This window comes from Carcharhinus amblyrhynchos, chromosome 12 (assembly GCF_965287045.1).
Source record: "Carcharhinus amblyrhynchos chromosome 12, sCarAmb.v2.hapA, whole genome shotgun sequence".
NCBI lineage: Eukaryota > Metazoa > Chordata > Chondrichthyes > Carcharhiniformes > Carcharhinidae > Carcharhinus > Carcharhinus amblyrhynchos.
Window position 1 is genome coordinate 26477668 of NC_137335.1, and position 12332 is coordinate 26489999.

Here is a 12332-nt window from a genome sequence, read left to right on the forward strand (position 1 = left end):
TGAACCATCTGTTACCTATAGACTTGACTATGTAAATACATTCCTGACTGGTGTCTCACATTCTATCCTCTGTAAGATGTTGCCCTTGACCAAGCTTTTGGTCTTCTGACCTAATATCTCCTTACGTGGCTCAGTGTCATGGTCTGTTTTAGAATGACTCTGTGAAGTGCTTTGGGACATTTCTTTATGTGAAAGCTTCTATATAAACATGGGTTGTTGTTAACTTTCATGTTGCATCATGGCTTTGTCAAACTTCCTGTAAATGCCATATAAGCAAGATGTGAATACAGCAGCGATTGGAGAGACTGATTAAAACTCATGCAGATACTGCTACTAATAGGCAGTACTCAAATGTTTTCTTACCCAAATCACAGAATATTTACAGTGCAGATCAAAGCCATTTGGCCCATCAGGGTGGCACGGTAGCACAGTGGTTAGCACTGCTGCTTCACAGCTCCAGGGACCTGGGTTCGATTCCCAGCTCAGGTCACTGTCTGTGTGGAGTTTGCACATTCTCCTCGTGTCTGCGTGGGTTTCCTCTGGGTACTCCGGTTTCCTCCCACAGTCCAAAGATGTGCGGATTAGGTTGATTGGCCATGCTAAGAAATTGCCCCTTAGTGTTCTGGAATGCATAGGTTTAGGAGGATTAGTGGGTATAATATGTAGGGATATGGGGGTAGGGCCTGGGTGGGATTGTGTTCGATGCAGACTCGATGGGCTGAAGGGCCTCCTTCTGCACTGTAGGGTTTCTATGATCTTTCTATGATCTATGATCATTTCTGCACTGATTCTCCAAATGAGGAAATGGAAAAGGATTTATTCAATCTACATTTGATGAGAATTTACATTCAGGATCACATCAAGATGGATGGCACCCTAATTGACAACATTGGAATAGATCTCAAAAGAGAAGCAATATGACTGCGGCAGCAGCAGCACTAGCAGTAATAGTCTACTGTTGAGAGACCTGCTGGAGGACAGCAGAGAGGGAGAAGGAAACAGCATGGAGAAGGAAACAGCAGAGACAAAGTAGCAAAGGAGGAACAGCAGAGAGTGAGTAGCAAAGAGGAAGCAGCAGAGAGAGAGCAGCAGGGAGGGAACCACAGACAGGGAAGCAGCAGGGAGGGAGCAGCAGAGAGGCGCAGCTCACAGGAGGAACTAACTGTGACACAGGGTGTACAGGCAGAACGTGAATTTGCTTGACATGCTGCAACAGCAGTCCTTCAGGTGTCTCAGGTTACTGTGTCATGTGTTAAAAGACATCTGCTTGTCCTTGACATGAAGCTGCTCCCTCCATGACGTGGTAGCTGAACAGTACATGTGCAAAAGGCAAAGTCACAACTGCCTTCAACATTTCTTTTTGTCCTTCTGTGTCCTTTCTGTGTCCTTCCAGTGCTCTGATGGAGAAATTTCCAGAATGCCCCAGTCAGCAGTGACTGGGTTCCTCAGGGATGGCAATTATGCAAAATTCAGCTGAAATGCCGCCAGTCAAAATGAGCATTGAGTCAGGTTTGCATTTCAGGCTGGCTTCCTATAGGGGCAGGGCGTCACTGATGGTGGGCACAAGGCAACCTGCACATCCCAAACCCACCAGGAGTGTTGTGACCTTTAAGTGGTTCCAATTTGGCGCTGTACAGCCTGTTACAATCACAAATAGACATATTGGTAGGTATGTGCAAGTTTTTGAAGGAGCTGCCATCACATTTTCATCGTTTGGCAATCCAAATCCCCTGACTGCTTTGAAGCTGCAAAGGATGTCTGCTTAAGAGGGTGTAAAGCAAGTATTTCTCAGACTCCAAGTGTTAGAATACAAGGACCATACAGCTGCCTCTCCCCCCTCCATTGATCCCCAATTTATGCATTCCCATTCATCAGTAAGCAAGTTAAAAGATCACTTACCAGCCAACAACCAAACATGGGCAACATGATAAAGTGGTGCAAAGTAACACATTTGATGCAATTTCGGTAAAGAATGTAAACTTTACCACATACTATTTTCACAAACATTATGCGTATATTTAATAAACTCCAAAGCTTTGTCCTTCCAATTCCTACTACTCCTATTGTGGTGCCTCTCCGTTGGTTTCAACAGAGGCAGAGACAGATTGCTTAAATCCTTTCTCATTGCTGAGATGATCTTGACTGACATTCCCTGGATTTTGGAGCACATGAAAACTCTACCAAATATTGTTCCACCCCCACCTGTGCAGAGTGGGCCATTGAGGCAGAGTACTGGATGCAGACTGAAGAGGGGGAAATAGGGGAGAAGAGGAAATGTTTTGAATGGATTTCCTACATTCATGTACCCTTTCACCACCATCTTTCATTGATAGACTAATGGGACTGATGGTGGACAAGTCCTCAGGACCGGATGGAATGTATCCCAGGGTTCTGAAGGAAATGGCAGAGGTGATAGTGGATGCCTTAGTGATTATTTACCAAAATTCGCTGGATTCCGGGGAAGTGCCAGAAGATTGGAAAACAGCTAATGTTACGCTGCTGTTTAAAAAAGGTAGCAGACAAAAGGCAGGGAGTTATAGGACGGTTAGTTTAACGCCTGTAGTTAGAAAAATGCTTGAATCCGTCATCAAAGAAGAAATAGTGAGGCACCTAGAAAACAATGGTTTGATAGAGCAGGCACAGCACGGATTCGTTAAGGGGAAGTCGTATTTGACAAATTTATTGTATTTCTATGAGGATGTGACAAGTGCCGTAGACAGAGGGGAACCGGTGGATGTGGTGTTTCTCGATTTTCAAAAGGCGTTGATAAGGTGCCGCACAAAAGATTGTTACAGAAGGTTAGGGTGCACGGAGTTGGGGGTAAGGTGTTAGCGTGGATAGAGGATTGGTTGTCTAATAGGAGGCAGAGAGTAGGTGTCAATGGGTGCTATTCTGATTGGCGGTTGGTGACTAGTGGAGTGCCGCAGGGATTAGTACTGGGGCCTCAGCTATTTACCAATTATATAGATGATCTGGAGGAGGGGGCTGAGTGTAGGGTAATGAACTTTGCTGATGACACAAAGATGAGTGGAAAAACAGATTGTGCGGAGGGTGTGGAAAGTCTGCAGAGGGATCTGGATAGGCTGAGCGAGTGGGCGAGGACCTGGCAGATGGAGTACAATATTAGCAAGTGTGAGGTTATCCACTTTGGCAGAAATAATAGTAGGAGGGATTACTATTTAAAGGGCGAAAAGCTGCAGTATGCTACGGTGCAGAGGGACCTGGGGGTCCTTGTGCATGAGTCGCAAAAACCCAGTCTGCAGGTGCAGCAGGTGATCAAGGTGGCGAATGGGATGCTGGCCTTCATAGCGAGGGGGATTGAATATAAAAGTAGGGAGGTCTTGCTGCAACTGTACAGAGCACTGGTGAGGCCGCAACTGGAGAACTGTGTGCAGTTTTGGTCGCCACACTTGCGCAAGGATATTTTGGCCTTGGAGGGAGTGCAGAGGAGGTTCACTAGGCTGATACCGGAGATGAGGGGGTTAGCCTATGAAGAGAGACTAAATAGACTGGGTCTGTACTCGTTGGAGTTTAGAAGGATGAGGGGGAATCTTATAGAGACGTATAAGATAATGAAAGGGATGGACAGGGTAGAGGTAGAGAGATTCTTCCCGCTCAGAAAGGACAGCAGGACTAGAGGGCACAGCCTCTAGATAAGGGGGGGGAGCAGTTTAGAACGGAGTTGAGGAGGAACTTCTTCACTCAAAGGGTGGTGAATCTCTGGAATTCTCTGCCCGTTGAAGTGGTGGAGGCTACCTCGCTAAATATATTTAAGTCATGGGTAGATAGATTTTTGGTAGGCAAGGGGATTAAGGGTTATGGGGAGAGAGCGGGAAAGTGGAACTGAGCCACTTCAGATCAGCCATGATCTTATTGAATGGCGGGGCAGGCTCGAAGGGCTAGATGGCCTACTCCTGCTCCTATTTCTTATGTTCTTATATTCTTATTTCCTATGGGGTAACCACACTTCAGTTTGCTAGAGGGTGTTTTAGGAAGATCAGTGAGGTGCTGTGAAGCTGGCTATAAGGTTCCTGTCATCCATATAGAACATGATGACACGCAGAGCGTTATGGTCATGGGGGATGTGGACACATTTGATCGTTACACTTGATGGTCCATGGGATTGGCCACAGTGTGGAAGAAGACAGCTTACAATGCCCTGCAACATCATCACACTCATTCTCTCAGCAGCTGTAGATAGTTGAGGTTTGATGGCCTGTCAATATACCACACATTTAATAGGCTGATTCTTCCACAGGGTGGCAACCACTGCTGGATTGCTACTCACCTCCTAATTTCTTTCCTTAGCTTGGAGCTCCACATTTCTCGCCAGGCCCTGCTGAGAAACTCGCAGCATAGCTGCTCCTGGAATCTTGCTGTGTAGTGTATGAGTGTTGGGAGAAACAAAACCACTGCCCCTTTTTTGTGGAACTAGCTGTTGTACTCTGATAAATTTGTAAATTGTAAATTAAGTGGACAGTTTGCGACCGTTCTCCTTGGAGAGAAAGCAGCTAAGAGGAGGTTTAATAGAAATGTTCAAAATCATGAGGGGACTGAACAGAGTTGATAGGGAGAAACTGTTCCTGCTCATAAAAGGATCAAAAATGAGGGGGCACAGATTTTAAAAAAAGCATTAGTCCACACTGCATCATTTATAACTGCAGGAAATGTGGTCACAAAATAACAGCTTAATTACTGACAAAATTGGGTTTAATTAAATAAAGTAGTGTACATATTTACTGTAACAGCAGCGGCTGCTTTATGTCATATTACAAGATTGGAAATCTTTGAGGATTTTGCATGGTTTATGGTGCTGACTGATTTGCTTGTAAAACTCAACACCTCTGAAGTACTGTAAATTGACAAGACACTGCACCAGCTATTGCTGTGTTTATACTATAACAGAAAGCTCCATCCAAATTGATGTACACACTCAGCCCCATCATTACACTGTCCTGTTTATGCTTATTGTTCCACATTCACTTTGTTTCATAGCTGGATAAAATTTGCTTTCATTTGGCTGATGATGATTTTCACCATTTTAGTAACATGCATGTAGACTTTTTTCTGCACTTTATATACACTACGCATGCACATTGCATGTAAATTACCCTCTCTATGGTATGCACATACTGATCACCATATACACCACACATGTACCAATCCATAGGGACACATAGCTATATAGGCCACATATGTCTGCAAACAACTGCACACTAGTGCCCGCTCATCTATACCTATTGCAGCATGCATAACCTATTGTTTTTTCCTTCCTCATAAGCCAAGTCTGCAGATCAGTGTGCACCTCCACATCAGTTTAAAACAAGTGTGATCCCTTCACCAGGTAACTGAGGTTGTTCTTGTGCCTTACAGCCAATCTTAAAAAGATACTTTCAATCACACAATGAGAATTTTCAGCTTCACAAATCAAGAATGCATTTAGGTCTATTTTGACAAAGTCAACACATGTCAAATTAATGGCAATTTACTGATATGAATATTGAGATCTTCCAAGTTTATTTCACTTAAAATCTTTGCAATTAATAGCTAAGGGACACTTCCATTCCAGCACTCTGCATCGTATTCAGATGTTGGTCTAGATTTGAAGGGACAGTGTACAGAAACCAGGTAATACTTAGCATCTACTGGGAAACAGCTGTGGCTTGACATGATGGGAAGCTTGGAGAAACATGTTTAAGTATTTCCATGCATTTGGTCTACTAAATCAATTGTCTTTCAAGGGTTACAATGATATCAACAACTCTGTTTTCAGTACATTTGTGACATTTTTGAAATTTCTACAGAGCCAATTGTCGCACTCATACCATATAAACTTATGAACTTACTATGAACTTATGAAGCATAGACCCATAACAGGCTTTCCTGTAAAACAAAGTGGAGTTGTGAGGTCAGGTGACCCTTTTCCCTGCCATTACATGTGGAATTGCAAAGACCCTGTGTTAATCGTCACATCTGAACAAGTCTCGACAAAGTCATTAAAATGCATATGATCTTATTTTGTTTCAGCTATCTTTATTTCTTATTGTAGCATCAATTTTAACTGTAATCGCTCCAATCACCTTTGAAATTAAAAGTAAAATGATTTGTAATTCTACCCCGATATATATTTGCATATCAAAGGCAAATTGCATTTGCACATAAACTCAAAGCAAAACCTTTGCAACGTGACAAAAATGTAATGCTTTTCTGGTATTTATTAGTTTATGCCATCAATGGTTTGTTGCTAAGTTAGCTGTTCCACTTATCTTACTGAGGCATGGCAAATGAGAACCTGGTGTTATAAGTGAACGCAGTGAGAGACAATGGTGACACTAAGTCCTCTTTGTCCTTACCTCTCTCGATCCTGCTCAAGGAGGTTGGTGAAGTCATCACTCTTGTTCATGTAATCTGTGTGCTTGTGTTTTTCATTTTCCAATTCATACACGGTACGCCTGTGACACTTTTCAGCCAGAAGTAACTGCTCCAACATACGCCGATATGTCTCTCTGTGCTTCTCCACCAACAAATCCAACTGCAGTCACAGAGAAGAATTATTAAAATCAGCTTGCACTCCCCTAGCCTATTACATTTCCCATAAATGGATTTCTCCCTTCATCTCAGTTTCCAGTTAACACACAGAAAGGTGTCTGCAAATTCAAAAGGCTGATTCCTCCCTCCCCAGTACTTCTGCCCTCTCTCATTTGGGTGAAGATCCATGGGTTCCAGGAGGCATCCTGTAACCCACCAAGTGACATTTCTTAATACTTGAACTTAAACTGGTTGCCAACCATCCAACTCTAGCAGGCATTACAGCCAACCCTGGCCCTCTCCCCCAGCAACATCCACACATGCAAACTTTCCAGCGAAGGCTTTCTGGAAGTAACCCAAGAATGACAACCCCAGCTGAGTGTTTTTCACCTTCCAGCAGTGTTAGGACCAGTGCAGACCCCTGATGAGATCAGCAACATTAACTGAAGACTCAACAGAGATCTTCCCAGGCATTGTGGCTCAATACCAGATGGAACATTTATCCATTGCCATTGAGGTGCATCAGAAACTGGGGTGCTAAATTTAACAGAGATTTTTACATTTCATTGAACAGTATTGCTACAATGCCTTTAAGTTAAAACCTTGCAGTAACGTGAGGAAATTTTTTTCCTTAAATCTCTCCTGTTTTGCTTTCCATTTTGTCTGAATTGTGAACTGGAACATTTGCTCACAGTATCTCTGCTTCTCTGTTCTTTTTTGACCCTGTTGCTGTTCCACACAACAGCCCCATTCAAAACAGAGTGGATTATTAGGAATGGTCTGAGAACAATGGATTAACAAGCTTAGTAATGTTGTAAATCTATGGTATTCACCATTTGTACTGAAGCCTACAGTGCAAAGCAGTGTTGAGCGCAGGGGTCACACTTAGGGACACTGCAATTAAATCACTTAATAAGGGATCTCCTGTGATTTCTACCTCCACCCCACTCTGAGGTCCTGAGTTCAAATGGGGCACTCTGCTTATTAGGAGGTAAAACAATTAAAAACCTAAAACTAACTGTCACTACTTTAGGCCTATAAACATCGAATGAGTTTCTGTGATGATGGACTGTTTGTCTTAAATGGGTTAATCCCTCTGCTACAATAACAAAGAAAAAGATACTAGATGTTCTGTGTTCCACATATACACTTGCAATTATACAAACAATTGCACTTAGATAGCATCTTTAATGTGTTAAAGTGCCATAAGAATCCAATCAGATATCAGGTGCTGAAACAAAGAATAGCTTCAATCTTCCTGATGTGGACTGGAGGACATTTCTACTCATGTTGGACAAGTAATGTGGCAGATCAAGGAGAGTGGAAGGGTCAGGAGAGGTGGTGGTGACATACAGCTGAGTTTCAGCATCACTTATGAGGAACCTGACATGACACTTTTGGATGATATCTCTGAGAAGCAGCATATGGATAAGAAATAGGAGGAGGCCTGGGATAAAGCCTCGGGGAGCTTTCAGAGGTAGCCATGCACGTATGTTTCTTGATAACACCACCAACCGTCAACATTTATTAAATAAATCTCTGTTAATGGTGCCCCCCTTCACGGGAACAGTTCTGCCCTTTTCACGTATTGCATGCAGCCTGTCAGAGTTCTGCTTCACAATAGTATTCTGCAGGAGAGGGAAATGCAAGTGATTCTTATTTCTGTGAGATGTACGAGGCACAGCAAAGTGCTGAGGAGGTAAATTGTTGAATGGCTCTCAGGCCCTTTTGGAGTGCCACAGTCCTATGTGAGTCAGAGCTCAGAAAAAAAAAACACAATCAGAAACAAGCAGGAATCATGGTGAATTACTGAGGGTACTCTTGACTTTTGGGTGGTAATATGAAATGAATAATGAGTCAGCTGACCATTAGACATCCATCCCAATTTTAATTTTTGTTGATTATACAAAGAGTAGCTGATGCAATATCAGTTAATCAGTGTAAGGCTATACACTGAAAACCAATTTAAAATGGTTAAACTTGCAATGTGGCTCACTTACATATACTGGAAGCCAGATGTATTCATATAGAGCTCTCTACCCTTTGCAGACTGAAGGAATACATCCATATTCAGCATCTTTTTCAACTAAACAAAAGCTTCTAGAACAGTCATTCCAAGGATCATTCCCCAGGGCAATGCCTTGACCAACCTAAGTTGTCTTACCTGGCCTGAATTTGAACAACACTCATTTTCAGATTCTCGTCAGCCACAGGAGAGGTGCCAGAAGACTGGAGGACAACTAATGTGGTACCATGGATGGGAAGTAGGGAAAAAAAACAGGTCAATTATAGGCCAGTGAGCTCAACATCAGTGGCAGGAAATTGTTGGAAAAAGTTTGAGGGATAGAATTAATCTCCACTTGGAGATGCAACATTTAATTAAGAATAATCAGCATGGCTTTGTCAGGAGAGATCATGTTGAACAAATTGAATTTTTCAAGGCGGTGACTAGGTGTGTAAATAAGGGTAATACAGTTGATGTATGACATGGACTTTAGAAATGCTTTGACAAGGCCCCACATGGGAGACTAGTCACAAGGTAAGAGTCCTTGGGATCCAGGGCAATTTGGCAAATTTGGCATGTAGGCTACGACTCTCACCAACTTTTACAGCTGCACCATAGAAAGTATTCTTTCTGGTTGTATCACACTGGTTGGTATGGCTCCTGCTCTGCCCAAGACTGCAAGAAACTACAAAAGATTGTAAATGTAGCCCAATCCATCACACAAACCAATCTCCCATCCATTGACTCTGTCTTCACTTCCTACTGCCTTGGCAAAGCAGCCAGCATAATTAAGGATCTCATGCAGCACAGACATTCTCTCTTCCACCTTCTTCCTTCAGGAAAAAGATACAAAAGTCTGAGGTCACGTACCAACTGACTCAAGAAGCTTCTTCCCTGCTGCTGTCAGACTTTTGAATGGACTTACCTTGCATTTTCTCTACACCCTAGCTATGACTGTAATAGTCCATTCTGCAGTCTCTTGTTTCTTTCTCTATGAAGGTATGTCTTGTCTGTATAGTGCAAAAGAAACCATACTTTTCACTGTATGTAAATACATGTGATGATGATAAATAAATCAAATCAACTTGGACCCAAAATCGGCTAAGTGGCTTGAGGCAGAGGTTAATGATCAAAGGTTGTTCTTGTGATTGGAAGCCTGCATCCAGCGGTGTGTCACAGGAATCAGTGCTGGACTCCTTGCTGTTTGTAGTGTGCATTAATGATCTACATGTGAATGTAGGGGCATGATCAGTAAGCTGGGAGATGACATGAAAATTAGTATGGTAAACAGTGAGGAAGAAAGCGATGTAGACTGGCTGGTCAGATGAGTAGAACTGTGGCAAATGGAATTTAACCCTGAAAAATGTGAAGTGATGCATGTTGGGAGGACTAACAAGCAAGGGGATACACAATAAACAGTAGGATGCTAGAAAATACAGAGGAACAGAGGGATCTTGGGATGCATACGCAAAGGTCCCTGAAGGCAGCAGGACAGGTAAATAAGGTGGTTAAGAAGGCATATGGATATTTACTTTAATTAGCTAAGGCAAATGATGGAGCAAAAAAAAGACAGTTCAACAGCAATCTGATTATGACAACTGAGCAGCCATGGCTGCAAATCAAATAACTATCATGCTTTATCCTCAATTATTGATACAATTGGATATTCTGTTACCAACACAGAGAATATTATAAAACTGCTTCAATTTGTGTGATAATCTTCTTATTCATTCTTGAGTTTCTGGCTGGGCCAGCATTTATTGCCAATCCCTAATTGCCCTTGAGATGCTGGTGGGTAACTGCCTTCTTGAACTGCTGTTGTCCATGTGGTATAGGTACACCAAAAGCACTATTAGGGAGGGAATTGACATAGGATTACAAAGGATACATGATGCAATAGTAGGCTATTCAGCCCAACCAGTCCATATGAGTGTTTATGATCCACTCAAATTGCCTCCCCTTTTCCTTCGTCTGAGTTTATCATCTTAACCCTTCTCCTTCAAATTCACCTTAAGTGTATCTGTACTATTCATTTCAAACACTTGCTGTGATTTTTTTATTCCACATTCTCACCATTTGTTGAATAAGTAGTTTCTTTTGAATGTTCTATTGGTTTTCTTGGTGATGACCTTCTATTGATGGCTTCTAATTATGTTCTTCTCCACAACATGACACATTGGCTGGAATTTTACTGCCCTACCCACTACAGAACTGGGGTAGGTGAGTGGCGGAAAAATGAAATACCTATTGACCTTGGGTGGGATTTTATGGTTTCGGGATGAGCGAGGCCATAAAATCCTGCCCATCCTCTCTGCATCCACTCTGTGAAAATATTTCACCATTTTAAAGAGTTCTATTAGATCACTCCTTTTTTCAGGATTTTGGCTCAGTGACATTGAAGGAGCAATAACTCAATTCAGGGTGGTTGTTGACTTGGAGGGAAACTTGCAAATACTGAGCTTTTCATGCATCTGCTGCCTACTATCTTAGTGGTTGGGTCATGTGTTTGGAACCTTGGTGAGTTGCTGCGATGCATTTTATAGGTGGTACACATTGCTGTCACTGTGTGTCACTGGAGGAGGCACTGAATGTTTAGGGTACAGATCAAGCGGGCTGCTTTGTCCTGAACATTGTCAAGTTTCTTGAGTGTTGTTGGATTTTCGCTCATCCACAAGATCATAAGAAATAGAGGCAGGAGGAAGCCATTTCACCACCCCCCCCACCCAGCCCATGCCTGCTCACCATTCAATAATTCATAATGGTTGGTTGGCTGATCTGATCACGGCCTTAACTTTCCTGCATTTCCACATAATTTTTGACTTTCTTGTAGATCAAAATCTATCTGACTCAGCCTTGAATATATTCAATGACCCAGCCTCCACGGTTCTCTCATGAAGAGAGTTCCAAAGATTAATGACCCTCTGAGAGAGGAAATTCCTCCTCCTCGCCATTTTCCATAAAAGGGAAACCTCTTTATTTTGAAACTGTGCCCTCAAATTCTTGTTTCTCCCGCAAGGGAAAACATCGTCTCAGCATCTATTCTGCCAAGTCCCCTCAGACTCTTATGTTTCAATAAGATCACCTCTCATATAGACCTAACCTGTTCAATCTTTCCTCATACAGCAACCCCTTTACTCCAGGAATCTAACCTTAAATTGAATGTTGGTAGACAATTTGATTTTGGAAGCATCTCAGTTGAACCTGTCCATCAGTGTATTTTTCGGGAAGGACTCCTGCTCTTGGGTTCCTCCTTTAGACTATCAACTTTTTACACTTGGCACTTTTACCAATGTTGAAGGTGTTTCTTAAATGCTAGTCATTGCGGTAACATTACACAGAAATTGAGGAGGGATTTGAATAGAAGTATAAAATCCCATATTTACTTCTGATAAAATATAATGGATGATAACTAATGGTTATGTTTATACGTCTTCTGAATACTCAACTTTTTATATAAGTTGCGAAAATGGAATATTCTATTTATTGCAGTACTAAGCATAGTAAATTCTCTCTTTATAATCATCCACCATTCTGCTGCATATATACTGCATAGGAATAGAATGCTCGCATCCTATCTCAAGAAGTTTCTGAATATAGATTTTGAGACTCTAGCACCATCTGATTTGGCTGAGTCCAAATCCCATCGCAGCACAGTTCTGACCTAAAATGGATATTGAGACATTTTTAATATTCCCATTTTTTAAAGGGGTCTACTATTGCCCATTAACCCCAGGTGAAAGCAATGAAAATCGACCCAGTGTCTTTAACTTATCCAACAGAGATGCTCAGATTTACAGCT

The 12332-nt window shown here is 42.2% G+C and overlaps 1 protein-coding gene across 2 annotated transcripts in view; it reads right to left on the reverse strand.

Moving 5' to 3' along the window:
• Positions 1 to 12332, reverse strand: part of LOC145350870 (filamin-A-interacting protein 1-like) — a 200680-nt gene that overhangs the window by 92767 nt on the left and 95581 nt on the right. For both annotated transcript variants that reach the window (XM_080200263.1, XM_080200262.1), the window contains exon 4: positions 6354 to 6532. In XM_080200263.1, coding sequence (XP_080056389.1) covers positions 6354 to 6532 — 179 coding nt within the window. The remainder of the gene's footprint in view (positions 1 to 6353; positions 6533 to 12332) is intronic.